At 36.3% G+C, this 17,958-nt stretch overlaps 1 protein-coding gene across 1 annotated transcript in view; it reads right to left on the minus strand.

The window, feature by feature from the left end:
- Positions 1-17,958, minus strand: part of LOC140157451 (cation-independent mannose-6-phosphate receptor-like) — an 86,376-nt gene that overhangs the window by 18,280 nt on the left and 50,138 nt on the right. Inside the window, 10 exon segments of the mRNA XM_072180653.1 lie at positions 823-902; positions 2,114-2,315; positions 4,265-4,432; positions 6,048-6,191; positions 8,417-8,614; positions 10,307-10,581; positions 11,292-11,371; positions 11,373-11,554; positions 12,155-12,299; positions 15,167-15,227. Coding sequence (XP_072036754.1) covers positions 823-902; positions 2,114-2,315; positions 4,265-4,432; positions 6,048-6,191; positions 8,417-8,614; positions 10,307-10,581; positions 11,292-11,371; positions 11,373-11,554; positions 12,155-12,299; positions 15,167-15,227 — 1,535 coding nt within the window.

The following is a 17,958-nucleotide window of genomic DNA, read 5'->3' on the forward strand; positions in this document are numbered from 1 at the left end:
GAAAGATGGAGTACCATCTGAAAATTCCGAGGTAGGTATTATTTCCTTGTGTTTGGATCAAAAGTTTAAATCAAAATCATGATTTATACCAACACAGATGAACTTTTATGAACGAAATATAGTCTGGTTTATTTGCATTGATTGTGGGCATCAAAATATCAAAAGCTTTTAAAGATGACGCCTCACTTTTGGTCTAAGTTCCTTAGGGAATTAGTGAAGGTTTAAAATTTATCCATGTAAATTCTGTTCTGTCTGTCTTCAAAGTTACAGGTGTAAGTCAATTCTTCTGTGGAGAACTGGCCAAGCGGGGCTTCCTGTTTACGTGAACATTTTTCACCAAAGTGATCTTAATTTAGAGATAGGCAAATGAACTCACTAGCTTGCAGCCCTTGTGTCTCTCAGCCACAGCACCTAATTAAGGCATAGGCCTGTCACCTCTTCCACCCCATTGTTGGCTGTACTGAATACAGTATTTACTCTAATAAATGCCCCACCAATTTTCCAAGCAAAATGTTTATAAAATGCTCTCAGTTAATTTTCCATGCTATCTTGTGTAAGTAAGCTTACCACAATCCACACACAATTGGTAATTGCCAAAAATGACATCACAAACCCGGAAGTGAACTGCAAGTCATTGATTTTAAGTTCATAGTTCGTCATTTTGGCATGGTTTTTAAGCTTACCTACAAATATTTTAGGGAATTATGTTTTTGTAGTAAAAAAAGATCTCTTATACAGTATACACGCCTCTCTTTTGAAAATGCCATGCCCCGGGGGCATTTAAGGGTCCGCTTTAATAGATAAATACGGTAAATAACTTACAGAAAAGAAAGCAGGATCTTCATTCTTGCCATGCTCTGAACACTTGAATATGATGGTTGTTTGCCTTTTGTCATTGTCATCTGGAAAAGAAAACAGGGACATTTCTGATAGTGAACACTAAACATTTTCTGAAAAGAACAAAAAATTTTCAGACATCATACAATATTCCTTTCCAGGCTCAGAAATCCGACACAAATTGATTTGCGCAGATTCTCATAAAACATCAACCGGGAGAATCCATGTGGATTCGCATAAATATTGATGGTTTACAGAAAGAAAAAAGATGTACCAAGTTTGACACTCCGTTTGACTATTTATGCTTCATTTTTCAAGCAACTGAACCTAAAAAATGGTGGATTATGGTATAATTTACTTCAATCATTAAGGGATGGGGTATGAACGTTTGGACAGATTTTATTGTGGGATATCAGACATATCGAATTGCATTCTGAATACGAAGAATGTCCTTCTGATATCAAATAATTTAGATTTTTGAAATTAGCAATGTAATACACATTTTATGGCAAATGATTAAAATTAATATTTTTGATATTTAACAGTACTCGAATAAACTTTATAAATCTGATGATTTATACTTTAAGTGTATGTAGGTGGGATGAAAAGCCTACAATCAAATGAAAATTTTGACCTTTCGTATTGAAGATATGGATTTTTTTCCCAAAAAACCAAAAAAATTTGATCTTTTGGGGAAAAAATCCATATCTTCAATATGAAAGGTCAATTTTCAATTGATCGTCGGCTTTTCCTCCCAGCTACATACACTTTAAGAATATATCATTAGATTTATAAAATTTACTTCGAGGACTGTTATATCAAAATGTGAAAAATATTAAATTTTAATAATTTGTCATAAAATTTGTATAAATCGTGAATTTTTAAAAACGAAAAATTTTTGATATCAGAAAGACATTCTTCGTATTCAGAATGCAATTTGATATGTCTGATGTGCTCTCATGTCCCACAAAAAATACTGTCGAAATGCTCAAAACGCTCATTCCAGATCCCTTAAGATATTGTACAATAATACTGATTTACGAGGGCACTTTAACAGCAGAAACAGCCATTCGGTTGTGTTGATCTTTCATTCACCAAAGCGGCCATCTTGGATGACTAAATCAGACTAATAGAGGGTTAGTATTTTTTCAATCATTGTGCAGCAGGAGCTGGAGGTAGATTTACAAGTATCAAGGATTCTCGCAAAATTCTCTTCCAAATGGATTCGCCCGCGCTACCACGGATTTCTAGGCCTGTTTTTCTCCACACTTCTTACCGTGTCCACAGCTAGATCCATCTTTGTACGTCACTTTCAGCATACCGCCTTCAAACGTAAACTGTTGGGATTCCAGCGATCCCAGACTCTTGAATTCACTGCCATCTTTCTTACATACTGCTGCATTAGCACACTCTCCTTTACCATCGTCTATACCTTTGCACAGGTGAAGCATATACTGACCAGAGCCAGGGACAATCGTCTGCAAATTTAAATTGGATAATGGTTAGACAAAAAAAAAAAAACCACTTTTCTTCAGGTCCCACTTACTCAGATATGTGGCATGATCAAGGGGAATGAGTCACATGTTGACCCTTGTCGAAAATGAGTTTTACATGTGTTTCTAAAGAGGACATTTAGAGCTTTCTGAAACTGAAAACCTCATGTTGGTATGACTTTTCTTTGCAAAGTTACATCAATTTATCAATCGCTGAACATAATATAAAACAAAGGAATTATAACACTTTCTTTGCCAATATCTCAAAATCAATATTAGCGACATCTGACTCATTTCCCTTGATCGTGTCACATATTAAAAAATTGGTGAAACAAAATTTCCTGTTTGTATTTCAAAAAATTTTTTAGGGTAAGTAAAATTGGGCCCAACTGACCAACCCTACTAGAAAGGTTCCGTCCACCCATAGGACAGGTGAGTTTTTTTAATTTTTGCTTTACTGTAATTTTGAATCTGCTGGCAGGGTATTCTAAATGCATGCAGAGTGTGGGAGAAATGATCTACTATGGGAGACCAAGCTGGACACGGTTATTTTTGTGTGAATTTCGCAAACTCATTTTGATGTCAAAATAAAACATCAACTATACATATATACTTACAACAAGAGCTATAATTGGGCTGTGTCATTTAAAATCCACACTCCCCCTGTGGAAGATTTTGGAAATATCTTCAACAGGGGGATATGAATTTCAAATGGAATTAACACATTAGGCAGCTCCATTTGAAACTCACTTTCCCTCATGGGAAGATTCAGGTTGAATCTTTTTCAGGGTGTATGAAATTCAAATGGAGCTGCCTAATGTGTTTATTCCATTTGAAAGATATTTCCAAAATCTTCCACAGGGGGAGTGTGGATTTTGAATAGAATAGTCAATTATCATGATAGAGGACAAAAAATCCTGAAACCACTCGCTTACTACCAAAATAATACAGACAAATTGCGAGCTTAGTGAGATGAAGGACCAGAGTATCGTGACTCACAACAGGTGGTGCAGGGGCCCGTTTAAGGTTTTAGCCCTTTTAAAGGTTCAAGGAGAGCTATTTTGGGCATAGATTTCATGAAAATTCAAACCATTAATACACATTGCATCAAACACTCACATTCCTGAAGCACCAATTTGCCATTAAATTTTTTTTTTTTCAATTTTATTATAAATAAAAAAATTTTAGCATTAAAAAAAATTAGCAGAAAAAAAAACTTTTTAGCATAAAAAAATGTGGGGGGAATTTTTAAAATCAGGAAATCCTAAACCTTCCCCCACCATTATAATGGGCTAGTCCATTTAAAATCCACACTCCCCTGTCGAAGATATTGAAATATCTTCCACAGAGGAGTATGAATTTCAAATGGAATGTACACATTAGGCAGTTCTATTTGGTTTCCATACACCCTCTGAGAAAGATGCAATCTGAATCTTCAACAGAGAGAGGGTAGGTTGGCTAATGTGCAAATTCCATTTGAAATTCACACTCCCTCTGTGAAAAATATTTCCAAAATTTGCCACAGGTGGGGTTCCCAAGTGAGCCAAAAGCAAAACAATAATGACATTTTTGGACTTGCAATTGATATGGATTTGAAAAAAGGTTCATGCAATAGGCTATTACGAAAATGTATCAATTTTGTGAAATATCACAAGCCCCAAATATTATGATTCTTTTTTCAAATCAAGAAAATTTTTTGCCACAGAATTATTGTGCTTTCTAGTAAAAGTGTAAATTTTCACACTACATTTATTTTCGCAAATCCAATCTGCTACCGCAAAAATAGCAACACACAAAATATATTCCTTTGTGTATAGGTCAATGTAAGGAAACTTATGATAGCAAATTTAAAAACAAGTGAAACTGTTCAAAATTGGCAAAGCACACAAATATAATCGCTCTAAAATGTTCACTTCTACGGTATTCCCACTTACCTTGTATTCTTTTCCCGTCAGCGCATTCAGGTCAAACTCGTAGTCCAACGCATCAACATGATACTTGCAGTCCTTTCCTTCATTAGGCTTTGACGGAGGACACACAGCGTTAGTTTCCCACACAAACTTGTAGGTGCAGTCAGCATATTCCAACATTACTGGAGAAGACTGTGTAAACAGACAACAACTTGAATAAATTAATCATTCAAACCTCGGAAGCAGTTGCTAATTTTACACACCGAGTGTTAATTTGGGTATTCCAGTTGATATGGAAGACATCAGAGAAGATTTATAAGCAGTCCCATGATACAACTGAAACATCCGGGTACTTGAGAACCAGTCTACTAGAAATTTCAATTGAATGAATACAGCTGTCAAAAGCTTGACGATTCTCTCGCGACACTGTGTGATGAACGCCGCTGCAGCGTAACGCGGAAGTGAATCCAACCTTGCCAACTCACTCATGATTGGTTAGTATTTTCATTATTGTATCCATGGTCATGCGTTCGCGATACGAAATCGGTCGCATCGCCTGTTGGCAGCTGTGTCCATGAAATTGAAATTTTTACTTTAATATACCGATTTCTTGTACTATCAGACTTTTATTCCTCACTCAAATGTGGGTCGATAGTAACAAAAAAGAGTCCATTTGAACAGGGTACCGATGTTCTTTTCAGGGATCATTTCAAAACGCTTATCGATCCAAGTTTTGGACATATTTTGAGTGTTTGAAAATCGCGTCTTTGGAACGGGAATCAACAGTGAGCAATTGTGTGAAACTCTGTGATTACTAGACTGGTTCTCAAGTACCCGGATGTCTCAGTTGTATATCATGGGACTGTTTAAAAATCTTCTCTGGGAAGACATGACCTAATCCCTGGGAGGTTCACTTGGGATATTATTTGGTACATATGCTCATCACAACAAACTTCAAAAAAGGCTTGACCAAATTTTAACTGCCTTTATCAAACAGGGTACTTTTTAATGGTAATCTTCAAAGTTTAGAGTTGTAATTTCAACCCGTCTTCAACATTATAAGGGTCACTTATTAGCTCTTATTCGCCGAGTGTTCATCATCTGATGGTTCTGGAGATGGACTCGGGTACACAAGTAGAAAACCAAACCTCAATGTAGTTCCAGTGTATATTAAGTGAGAAAAATTGTCATTAGGCCTACACATTACGCCATTTAGGGGTCCGTTTTAGTGTCTTACGCCATTTAGGGATAAAATTTCTAATATCTTACTCCAATAAGGGGTGAAATTTGCTACCCCTGAATGCGCCATTTAGGATCAAATTCTGAGATGCAGTGACAAGCGTTTTAGTATGCAAACGAACCCTCCGGGACCTAATCTTCAACACAGGGAGTGACCAAACCCATGTGCATATAACCCACCCTGTGAGAGATTGCCTTTCCTTCATGTGAGTTAAAAACACCTCAATTTTCCTCCTATATGAGTAACTTAACCCTAACCAAACCAAACCAAACCAAACATCAAGACCCTCATTTCACAAAGCATCTGCAAGAGCTGGTATCCCACATGATGCGATTCAATCATCATGTGAACAGTCATATGGGCACGAAAACCTTGGCCTGCCAAGGTAGACCCCGTGGCAAGGTATGGCAGGGCGTGTGTCTGGCACCTGAGGGGTCTCTGGTTCAAAACCACATGTTCCTTCTTTCCTTCCTCTTGCCAAAATTAGACCTAGGGCTTTACGGTTAACAATGAATTCTTGTCACACCCACACTGTACACCCCTACACACACCCCAACCCATACTTACCCCAGACAACCCAGTCTTACACTTCAGGGTGACAATACTTTTGATTTTCTGACTTTCATCTTCAGGACAAGTATCACCATTGTTGTATGTGATGGAGACTGCGTCATCATCAATTTGAGGTCCTTGGTCAACTTTGCCGAGACTCTGAAAAAAACCAAACATCAGATTTGTGAGTAAATTTGTAAAAAGATTAACTTCAAAATGCATCGCGTAATTCCATGAAGATCAAAATTGAACAAGCTTGCTATCTGAGTTAGGCAAAAAAAAAACCCATGTTTGTTTCCTGTAGCAGGTCTAAAAAGTCAAATGCGAAATGCGTTTTTTTATTTTTTTATTTTTTTTAAATCCATGCCTTGAAATGAACTTTTTTAATGCGAATTGGAATGGGAATTTACAGTGGGTATCTCCGACACCTACAAAAAAAAACCACATTTCTTCATATTCAAGAATAATTTTATGATCCCCTTTCAACCTACAAATTAAAAAAAGGTATTTAAAAAATGTGTGATGTTTTCTCCAGTAGTTTTTCACTACACACGTTTATGTAATGTGTAAATGTTTTCTCCAGTAGTGTTTTATATTATTTTCTTGCGATTTTCTGGGTTTTTTTTTGGTTTTTTCTCCTTTTTAAGCAAAAAAAATCAAATGCGCAAAATAAGCCGTCAAAACGAAATGCGCGCACGCTATGGGAAACAAACTTGGGGTTTTTTTTAGCCTTACAGTGGGGTATCTATATTTTGGTACCTCATTCGTCACAATGCGACTTTAGAGTTCCGCAGCTGGTTGCCAGGTTTGCGTGGAGAGAATGGAAGAGCATTGCGCAACGCCAACCTCCTCTCCATTCCCAGGGTGAGAACCCAGAGGTACGCCAACAGTCCAATCCCTTATATGGTTAAGCTGTGGAATCAGGAAGCTACAAAGGTTTGATTGAAGTTGCTTTGTCCAATCCCTTATGGATGAGTGAGTGGGTGAGTGATGAGTAAGTGAGTGGGGGTGAGTGAGTGAGTGAGTCAGACTGTTTTCATATGTTATGGACTATTGTATTTTTGCTTGTCATATTGTATTATATTATATGCTATTTAATTGTTTTTTATATTGTGCAATGTATGTAATTTAGCTGTTTGGCTGTGATATGCATTTTAATAAACCTTGAATAATAATAATAATAATAATTTATTAATTTAAGTTATACCAATTTGAATTGAAAAGAAGAGCATTTAAAAAGTGACAAATTTGGGATACCGTAAAAACTTGATAGTTAGATAAAAGTGGAAAGGGTTTTGAGCAAATCATTGATACACATATAGTTATATACGAACAAGCAAACCTGCAAATGTGTATCTCAACCCCATTAGCTCAGTTGGTAAAGCGCCGGACTTTGGTGCAATTTCATGCTTTAAAAAGCGCTTGATAGTAAGCACATATGCCAACTATCAAGTTTTTATGGTATGTCCTCCTTCAGGGCCATTCATATGCAGTGTGACAGATCAACACTCACTCGATGTGGTCACAATTAGTGTGTTTTGGGAGAAAAGTCTATGCACAATTTTGTCTCTTTTGCTCTCTTTTTTCATTCAAATTGGTTTAAGTTGGGAAAATAAAGTCGCACCGTACTGAATGAGGTATCAAAATATGCAAAACTAAATTTCTCCATCTATTGACTACTGTATTTGGTAAATTAGGATTAGCATCTATAAGATATTGCTTTTGATTTAAGGGGTGGGGTATGAATGTTTGGGCATTATTTTTGGTGGGACATGAGAGCACATCAGACATATCGAATTGCGTTCTGAATACGAGAATGTCTTTCTGATATCAAATAATTTTCATTTTTTGAAATTCACGATATAATACAAAATTTATGACAAATTATTTAAATTGGATATTTTTCACATTTTTGATATATAACAGTCCTCGAAGTAAATTTTATAAATCAAATGATGTATTCTTATAGTGTAAGTATATGGATTTTTTCCCCAAAAGACCTAATTTTTTTTGGTGTTTTGGGAAAAAAATCCATATCTTCAATACGAAAAGTCACAATTTTCAATTGATCATCGGCTTTTCATCCCACTTACATACACTTTAAGTATAAATCATCAGATTTATAAAGTTTACTTCGAGTACTGTTAAATATCAAAATATCAATTTTTAATCATTTGCCATAAAATGTGTATTACATTGCTAATTTAAAACAAAAACAAAATTATTTGATATCAGAAGGACATTCTTCGTATTCAGAATGCAATTCGATATGTCTGATGTGCTCTAATGCCCCACAATAAATACTGTCCAAAGGTTCAAACCCCATCCCTTAAGTGTACAGATACTTTTGTGCGCAGCAAACAAAAGCACAGCTTGGCACTTACGATTGGCTTCTTGTCAGCAACCTTACAAGCGGCAGCACCGGGAGGACACTTGATTCCTGGGATGGGGTTTAATGGATGACACAGGCTGATATAGAATGGGGTCGGGTCATCCAGTGACGCCGCTAGGAAGTAGCCTTGTGAATTCACTAAAGGTGAAAGGTCGATGGTGTGACTTCCGTTGGTAACTGTGCACTGGATCTGAAAATAATAACAACAAGATGGGAAGGATTGATATCAAATTTGCTTAATAGAAATGCAGCTGGGAAATAAGGGGGAGAGTTTAAAGCCCAGCCCCGCACTTCCTGTATCCACTGGTACTCATGCTCGTCCGCGAACTTTATAAACACCCCTTTTGCATATCATTTCGCAAAATTTTCAGAAGGAAAACACAAATTTTTGAGCGATTTCATGAGCTTTTTGCCTATCAACAATGCCCACAAAAAATTGGGGTGATTATCTGCAAAGCTCCATTCTGATTGGTGATTGAAGTGAAGATATCATGTAATTGACCAATTAGAGGCAATGTTAGATCGGCAGGTAGTGCTCAGGGGGTTAAAGGAGCTAGGGAAAGTGACAATACTTACAGGAGCCAGGTGGTAGCTAGGGCTTGATTGAGTTGGGAAAAGGGAGATTACTTTCTTTTTATTATTATAAGGCCAAAGTTAACAGATTGTATCATGTTCCCTGTGCATATTAGATTTGCAAAATTGGAAAAACAAACATTTTGGCCAAAAATCGGTGGTCAAACAAATATGGTGTTTCAAATTATGGCTAGATGTAGACAATGATATATAATTGCATTTATTTTGGGAGACTAGGTACAAAATATGCAAAATTGGCATTGTTGAATTAGAAAAAATAAAACAAATAAATGCACACCTCATTACAATTTCAAGTCCCATAAGACAAAAAATTATTTTTTTTTGCCTAATTTGTTTGTCGAACAACCAAAAACGGAATCATCATTTTCTCAGCAAAGGCAAATTGGTTTTACATCGCTGCACTTTGTTCAACATTATCACCTTACTGGGATGACAATATGTGACACGATCAAGGGAAATGAGTCGGATGTCGCTAATATTAATTTTGAGATATTGGCAAAGAAAGTGTTAAAATTCTTTTGTTTTATATTGTTTTCAGCGATTGATAAATTGATGTAACTTCCCAAAGAAAAGTCGTATCAACATGGGGTTTTTAGTTTCTGAAAGCTCTAAATGTCCTCTTTAGAAACATGTGTAAAACTCATTTTCGACCAGGGCCGACATGTGACTCATTCCCCTTGATCATGTCAAATATATGTATCACTAACGCTCCCTCTCTCAAACCCTGCCAAAATACACACAACTAGAATTTTGTGGTTCTCGGGTTGCGTGATTATCGGCACAAAGCGTCGGCCGCAATGCCTCCACTTTGACACAAAATCATTTATCCAAGGCGATTTCACTTTGATCTGAGGGAAAAATTTAACAGCAAAAACAAAAATCTAATTCCAATAAAAAAAAATAGGCGGTTCTTGAACCACGCGATCCCCCTGGCTGGACGGTCAGTACACTTGTACCTCAGATAACCCCTGGTGACCCCTGAAACGACCTTCCAAATATTTGGCTCTAAATGTAGACTGTACCCACCAAGTTTCATGCCCATCCGACAGTTTTACTAATTTGACCTCAGATGACCCCTGGTGACCCCAAAATGACCTTCCAAAAATTTGGCTTTAAATGTTGACTGTACTCACCAAGTTTCATGCCCATCCGACAGTTTTACTAATTTGACTTCATGACCCTGGTGACCTCGAAATGACCTTCAAAAATTTGGCTTTAAATGTTGACTGTACCCACCAAGTTTCATGCCCATACAAGTTTTTTATATAATTACTACCTTAAAACTTACAAAGTGTTCACAGGCCAATGATGTATGCCATGAGAAGAAGTATGTGCACTCATCCGACTCATCTATAAACACTGGTGATCCTCGACTATCCTCTACTTGAGGACACACAAAATTGATGACAGTGCTACGAGTAAATCTCGAATTGTGGCAAGGCGTACCGTCTTCGTAGACGAGGGAGAGAATTTGATCGTCATAGCTGAGGCGTTGGTTGAAGTTGCCGGCATTGAAGGGATGCGGGTTGTTGCTGAAAGATGCCAATTTTTCTTGGCAAGAACCTGGTAAAAATGAACATAATATTTTAATTCATCAATTGATTGACACCGACTGATTGATTGATTGATCAACATACATGTAAATTACATTTTTTTTTCACATTTCAACTACATAGTTACAGCAGCCCATTATACATAGTTCTTAAACACTTGAGAAAGTTCCTGCAATCTTATTGGTTCTTCGCAGTGTGATATAACACGATATAACACGGTACAGAATGTGCGGGTGGAAGTGATACTTGTATACGCTATTTGAAACGGGACTGATCGATTCTAGGCCCCGAGTAATTCTTTGTAAAATGTAGGATTTAATTTGATTAAAATTTGGTACACTTATGATTAATATTTTTATTTGAACTGAAGTGTTTAAGAATGAGAATAAAGGTATTGTTTTCAGCCGCTGTCATGCATCTATTGCCTCATATAACACGGGCGACATCATTATTTTTTGGCGTAAAACAATGAGGCAAATACTTAAAATGATGCACGAAAGCGGCTAAAAACAATATATTAATTCTCCAACTATCATTGGAGTATCCTAAGACATGTACGATTGAATGATCGACCCTCATGAATATGCAAGAATTCACAGCATACAAAGCACAGGGACTTTGCCTGTTTGTGGATAGTCTGTATCTCGTTAGTTTATGATCCCAACAAATGCACTTAATCACTGGAGTTAATAACATACAAACACACAAATCTTGACTTACCTATGCCGGTTCCTACACAGTTTGTCCCAGATACCGCATGGCACACGTTAATCGTATACTTATGTCCATCTTTCCTTTGACCTCATACCCGCTTTGTGTTTCAAAGAACTCAGGTCAAATATGTGACCCGTGGCTGGGTTGGTGGCGGTGCAGTCGTCGTTCACATCCTCGTTGTCGTTTGAGATGTCGCAGGCCAGGTTGGAGAACCAGGTGAAGTAGTATGTGCATTCGTCGCTTGCATAGCTGAATTGTGGTAGTCCTCCCTAGAATTGCGAATGAGTTTAAATTCAGATTTGTTTTCATCACAACACACATTGGTACAAGTAAAATGTCTCACAAAAAAAACTTGTTTGGTTTTGGTCAAAACATTTTAATAACATTTACATGTTCCATTACATAAAGTTCAGTGCTAATACGTTTTTATATGAAAAACACTACAACATTTTAAAAAATATCAAACTTACTGAGCTCTTGCAAACACAATAGTTTCTTTTTTTTTAAATTGATACTTTCATCCTGAGTGTACTTACCACACCATTCTTATCACACTCTATACTGATTTCTGTACTTACCACATTCTTATCACACTCTATACTGATTTCTGTACTTACCACACCATTCTTATCACACTCTATGCTGATTTCTGTACTTACCACACCATTCTTATCACACTCTATACTGATTTCTGTACTTACCACACCATTCTTATCACACTCTATGCTGATTTCTGTACTTACCACACCATTCTTATCACACTCTATACTGATTTCTGTACTTACCACACCATTCTTATCACACTCTATGCTGATTTCTGTACTTACCACACCATTCTTATCACACTCTATACTGATTTCTGTACTTACCACACCATTCTTATCACACTCTATACTGATTTCTGTACTCTTTTTGCTGGTCCCATCAGGACACAAGTCACCATCTACGTAACGGATGACAAGATGCTTATTCTCCATCACTGGTCCTTGGCTGACCTCACCCAGACTTTCATATCTACATGAAAAGGGAAATAATGGATGGAAAGTACATGATACAATCGGACTTGTTCACAATTCATTGGATTAGGCTAAAAGATTATGTCTCAAAAATCGCCGCTGCACGCGTTCGTTTTTCTTAGCGTGTCCATATCAGATGAAACAGCAAATTCATTTTTTATTTCCTAATACATCATTATTTCCTAAATCATAAAACTCAGAGACATATTTTGAAGATAACTAATTTTGAAGATTTGATACTCGCATTGTTTAGGCATAAAACAATTGATATTTGTACTTCAATTCTGTAAATCAACCACAATTTTATGCTGTGTACTTTTGAACACTCAAAAATTACATTTTAACTCAAAATCAAATTTAAAAAAAGTCTTTAAAAAAAATGAAATAAAAATCTTTAAAAAAAAACGCATTCCGCATTCGTTTTTGAAACTGCCATGGGCTTTGAGACAGCATTATTTTTTTTTAACCTATGCCATTAGCACTTCCACATGGGTTTTTAACCAAAGGGTCTTTCTGATCCGCTTCAAGCGATTCTGTATCCAACTTTGTCTCTTGTTCAACAAAATTACTATCTCTAGAGATGCGATATTGGGCTATTCCATTTAAAATCCACACTACCCCTATGGAAGATTTTGGAAATATCTTCCACAGGGGGAGTATGAATTTCAAAAGGAATGAACACATTAAGCAGCTCCATTTGAATCTCATACACCCTCTGAGAAAGATTCAACCTGAATCTTCCATTAAAGGAGAGTGAGATTCAAATGGAGCTGCTAATGTGTTCATTCCATTTCAAATTCATACTCCCCCTGTGGAAGATATTTCCAAAATCTTCCGCAGGGGGTGGATTTTAAATGGAATAGCCTATTAGTATTATAATCAGTGACACCGAGCAAGGGGCGTTTCCTCTCTTTTCCTCCGCACATTCTGTTGGTCCGACATCCGAGCTATTTCTAGTCTCTGGCCCAAACTGCACACGACTCACATTTGTTATGAACGACAGAGACTGGCTGTGAAGGAAGCTACATAGTGATGTTGGTCACTCCAACTTGGAGTGAAATTCAATTCCAGAAAAAGTTTGTCAGTATAATTTAACAGTAAATCAAGTAAGTAACTTCCACTCTGCAGACTTAGAAACTTTTTGATTCCACTGACTATTTGCGATCGAAATGTACACATCAGCAATGACAGCAATCATCAACGACAAATCGGATCAAGGACTTGAGTTCACTCGACCTTGAGTTGCATCATCAAACGGAAGTGATGTGGCACAGACCCACAGAATTTTACGGCAAAGCACCGTATCTCTTGTGCCAACTTCTTCCAGAGCTTCATACGGTTGACCTTCGCCTACTGCTCTCTACCAGATCGCACAACTTTGCCATAAAAATTCCAAGGGTTCAGCTTGGTCTCCAACAGAATATCATTTCTCCCATACTCAGGAGGCATTTAGAATACCAACACATGTGAATTCAAAAAACCAGGACTTGCTGAGCTTGAAAGAGGAAACCCTGCCAGAGCAGTTCTTTTGAGGTGAATTAAACCTGCCTGGTTATCAAATTAATCAGTGACAAGGTTATCTCTGATTTGACAGGGTGCTAATTGATGCAATAACATTAAAACATCAATTAGCACCTTTCAAAATCAGAGATATCCTTGTCACTGATTAATCAGATAACCAGGCAGGTTTGATTCACCCCAGAAGAACTGTTCTGGCGGGCTTCCTCTTTAAGTGGGAGGTTAACAGCCAACAAGTCAGGGTCATGTGTCACCTAATTAGATAACTACTCTTAAGGCCAGAGTAATGGAAGACACATTCGTCCCACGCCCGAATTTGAGATTTCTTGATTTTTATCAACACTAAGATGTATTCTTTCACTTGAAACTGATAAAATACAACTTGTTAATATTTACACGTATTTTTGCTTGAAATGACAGCTTAGTAAATTGGCGGGAAATAATGAGTCAGAAATGCGCGAATGCGAAATATTGTGATTACGTGCGCGATTCAGCGGCGCGTGACGCGGCAACTCTGCGCGTATGTCCAACGGAGTCAAGGCGCATTCGGTATGTTTTTAACGCCGGCAAATGCGGTGTAAACAAAACACAAATTTGCAGTCAAAATGCCACTTAGATTTTTTAATTATGTTGAATTTTGGCGGACTAAAAGCAGACATTATAAATTCATTGTTGCAAAAGATGCATATTAAGACCATGCACCATGTACAGCTTTTACAAGCGTGAAAGTCTTGCCGCTTTAAAATATAAGGACATTTTGTGCATAATTTTGACATTTTTTTTTTTTTTTTTCGATTTCTCATAGTTCACTTTTGACAATATTGCACGATTTTTGTGACAAGATAACTCGAAAAAATATGCAAGCAAAAAGTAAACTTTTTGCACTATCATTTAGAGTACATCAAAGTCTAGGGAAGGTTTTCTCATTTTCCATTATGTGCAATTTTTAGCTGAATAGAATGACAAAATTGCTTTTTTCACATGTTTTTTCAATATTTCAAAAAAGAGACGAATTTCTAAAAATAAAAAACCTTCCCTAAGTTCATGTCTCTTCTTCATTAAAAGCTAACTGATTTTTTTTACTCGAACTGATTTTTTTTTTTAAGTTGTCACAAAAAATTGGGGTAAAAAGTGATTTTTGTGATTTTATCAAAACTCTCGAGATTTTTGAAAAAATCTGACGTCACCATGGGATTCCTTGACTCATTTCCTTTCCAAAAATGTATAGTTTTATATACTTTGGAGATACAATTCAGAAATAATGATGCTCGAAAAGGTCCATGTTCTCTCCCATTACTCTGCCCTTAATGCCTAGATTAATCTTGACATAAAAAAATTGTTCTGTACCTTGTTTTTTCTCCTTCTTTTACTTCCCTACAGGCTGCTGAATTATGCGGACATGCTTCACCTGAATAAATATAAAATACAAATATTATGACAGATTCACATTAAAAAAAAATCACAATTTGTGGTTGAAATCCTGGTCACAACCAGAGGTTGCACCAGTTTTTTCTTCTCAATGGGTATCATATATTTGAAAGCGGAAAATATCCTGATATTTGCGATTTTTCTGTAAAAAAATTTGGCAATTTTGCTACCAAAAATAGAAAGTAACATTCAAGTATCCAAGCAACAATGATCAAGCCCTGTGGATGAGGTAGTATGAAACCACCAATGTCCACATTTTTATTGGGTGTTTTGTGTCAGCAGTGCAGTTATTGGGAACGAGTTAAGGGCTGGGGTATGAACGTTAGGACAGTATTTATTGTGGGACATTAGAGCACATCAGACATATCGAATTGCATTCTGAATACTGAAGAATGTCCTTCTGATATCAAATAATTTTGATTTTTTGAAATTCGCAATTTAATACACATTTTATGGCAAACCATTAAAAATTGATATTTTTGATATTTAACAGTACTAAAGTAAACTTTATAAATCTGATGATTTATACTTAAAGTGTATGTAGGTGGGATGAAAAGTTTACGATCAATTGACAATTTTGACCTTTACAGATTGAAGATATGGATTTTTTTCCAAAACACCAAAAAAATTAGGTCTTTTTGGGAAAAAATCCATATCTTCAATATGAAAGGTCAAAATTTTCAATTGACCGTCGGCTTTTCCTCCCAGCTACATACACTTTAAGAATATATCATTAGATTTATATAATTAACTTTGAGGACTGTTATACAGTGTGGGCCAAAAACAACTTTACCCAATTTCAGAGGGTGGTTGCTTGAATTATAGAAGAGCTATTCATGATAATGTTACATATTCTAAATGTATATCTTTCTAAGAGTATGTGATGAAGAAATGAAAGCAAAAGAAAGCTGAATTAACAAAATGGTGCTAGTTCTGCGTCAGAGGGTCAAAAATCACTTTGTCCACACGTAATTCAATGGGATTTGTCCGATTGCTAAGAGTAAGGCATACATATGCGTTAGGCATACATGTAATTAGTTAACACGTTTGGCTTATCTTTGAAAAGTGATGATTGTTTTATATGCATGAAAGAAATACAATCGATTTTAACCCCCATTTACTTGTCATGTACTCGAACTTCACTCCTGTCTTTGACCAACAATTAGCATAAAAGTTACAGGTTTTATCTGGCGCAATTTTTGAATTTTAAATAGGCCTTCGTGCGTTTTGTGACTGCGTGGCTTATTTCTAAATAGGTTTGTAAGGTGCCAAGTTAAGGCAATTCACAACACAAGAGATGACTTTTATGGCAGAGGTATACTTTATTAAGAACAGAAAGCTCTTTGGTAGTGCAGCGTCAATTTCGGATTCGCTTCCCGAACGTAAGATCACACGAAACCTACCATAACTCTACATACGAACAACTTTCATAACCTCGGAAGTGTGATGAATAGATGCAAAGCACAGAGCGGACGTCCAAGAACTGGTCGTTCAGCTGCAAATATTGCAGCGGTTCAAAGGGACTTGCAGCTAACCCCAGAGTCGGTTGTCGACGCAACAACAATTTGCCGACCACGTACGCAATAAGTTCAATAACTTCAAACTTTCTTGTAGATAACATTTCGTAATGACAAAAAAAAATCAGGTCTGAGGTTACAATTGCTTTGCGCATATTTGAGGAGAATTGTGTTTTCTTTGCAGCGTGAAAGCTGCATATCATGACGAAATATCATAGCTTGACATTTAAATTGTTCATGTTTGATTTATTTGATTGTGTTCATCTGTTATATAAAATTGCTGAACAAATTTGTGCGTATACTGAGTGGTTCTCATTCTTTATCGAACTCGCCATTGCAAGAGATGCGACGCGACAGCTAGTAGGCCTTCGCGTGGACAAAGTTAATTTTGACTCTTTGATTTAAAAATAGCGTCACGTTTTTATTTTAGTACATTTTTGGATAGTGTTTTCACCAAATACTCTAATGAAAGTGTTCTTTACGAATATGTGAAAACTATTTGCAGCCGACTTTTTAATTTTGAGATATGAACCTTTTAAATTGGGTAAAGTTGTTTTTGGCCCACACTGTATATCAAAAATTATAAAAATATCAAATTTTTATAATTTGTCATAAAATTTGTATTATATTGTGATTTTCAAAAAATGAAAATTATTTGATATCAGAAAGACATGCTTCGTATTCAGAATGCAATTCGATAGGTCTGATCAGGTGCTCTCATGTCCCACAAAAAATACTGTCGAAATGCAATAAACGCTCATTCTAGATCCCTTAACAAGAAAAGAATATTAATTACGGACAGCAGAAAATCATGTCATAAGACTGGGATGGAGCTACCATACTTGACATGGTAGCAATCCAGTTCAAAAGGAATGTCAAGGAAGCCATATAATCACATGATTCACTGCTTGCACCATCACATGCTGGGAATTATGCTACAGCCAGGAGAAGTATATAAAAATATATAGGACCAGGTTTTTTTGAGAAATTTGCACCAAAAATTGTCAAAAATGCTCAATTTACACAAAAATCATTAAAAACCTGATTTTTGCCCAAATTTCAAATATTTTTGGCTTAACTTGGTCAAAATTCAAAAACATTTTAAAAAATGGGTCCTAGATATTTTGATATAGTTTTAAAAATCCATTAGAAAAAAGTTTTACTCAAGAAATTTGTTGTTACGTGGTCCAAAAA

The sequence above is a fragment of the Amphiura filiformis genome, chromosome 7 (genome assembly GCF_039555335.1).
Source record: "Amphiura filiformis chromosome 7, Afil_fr2py, whole genome shotgun sequence".
Taxonomy (NCBI): Eukaryota; Metazoa; Echinodermata; class Ophiuroidea; order Amphilepidida; family Amphiuridae; genus Amphiura; species Amphiura filiformis.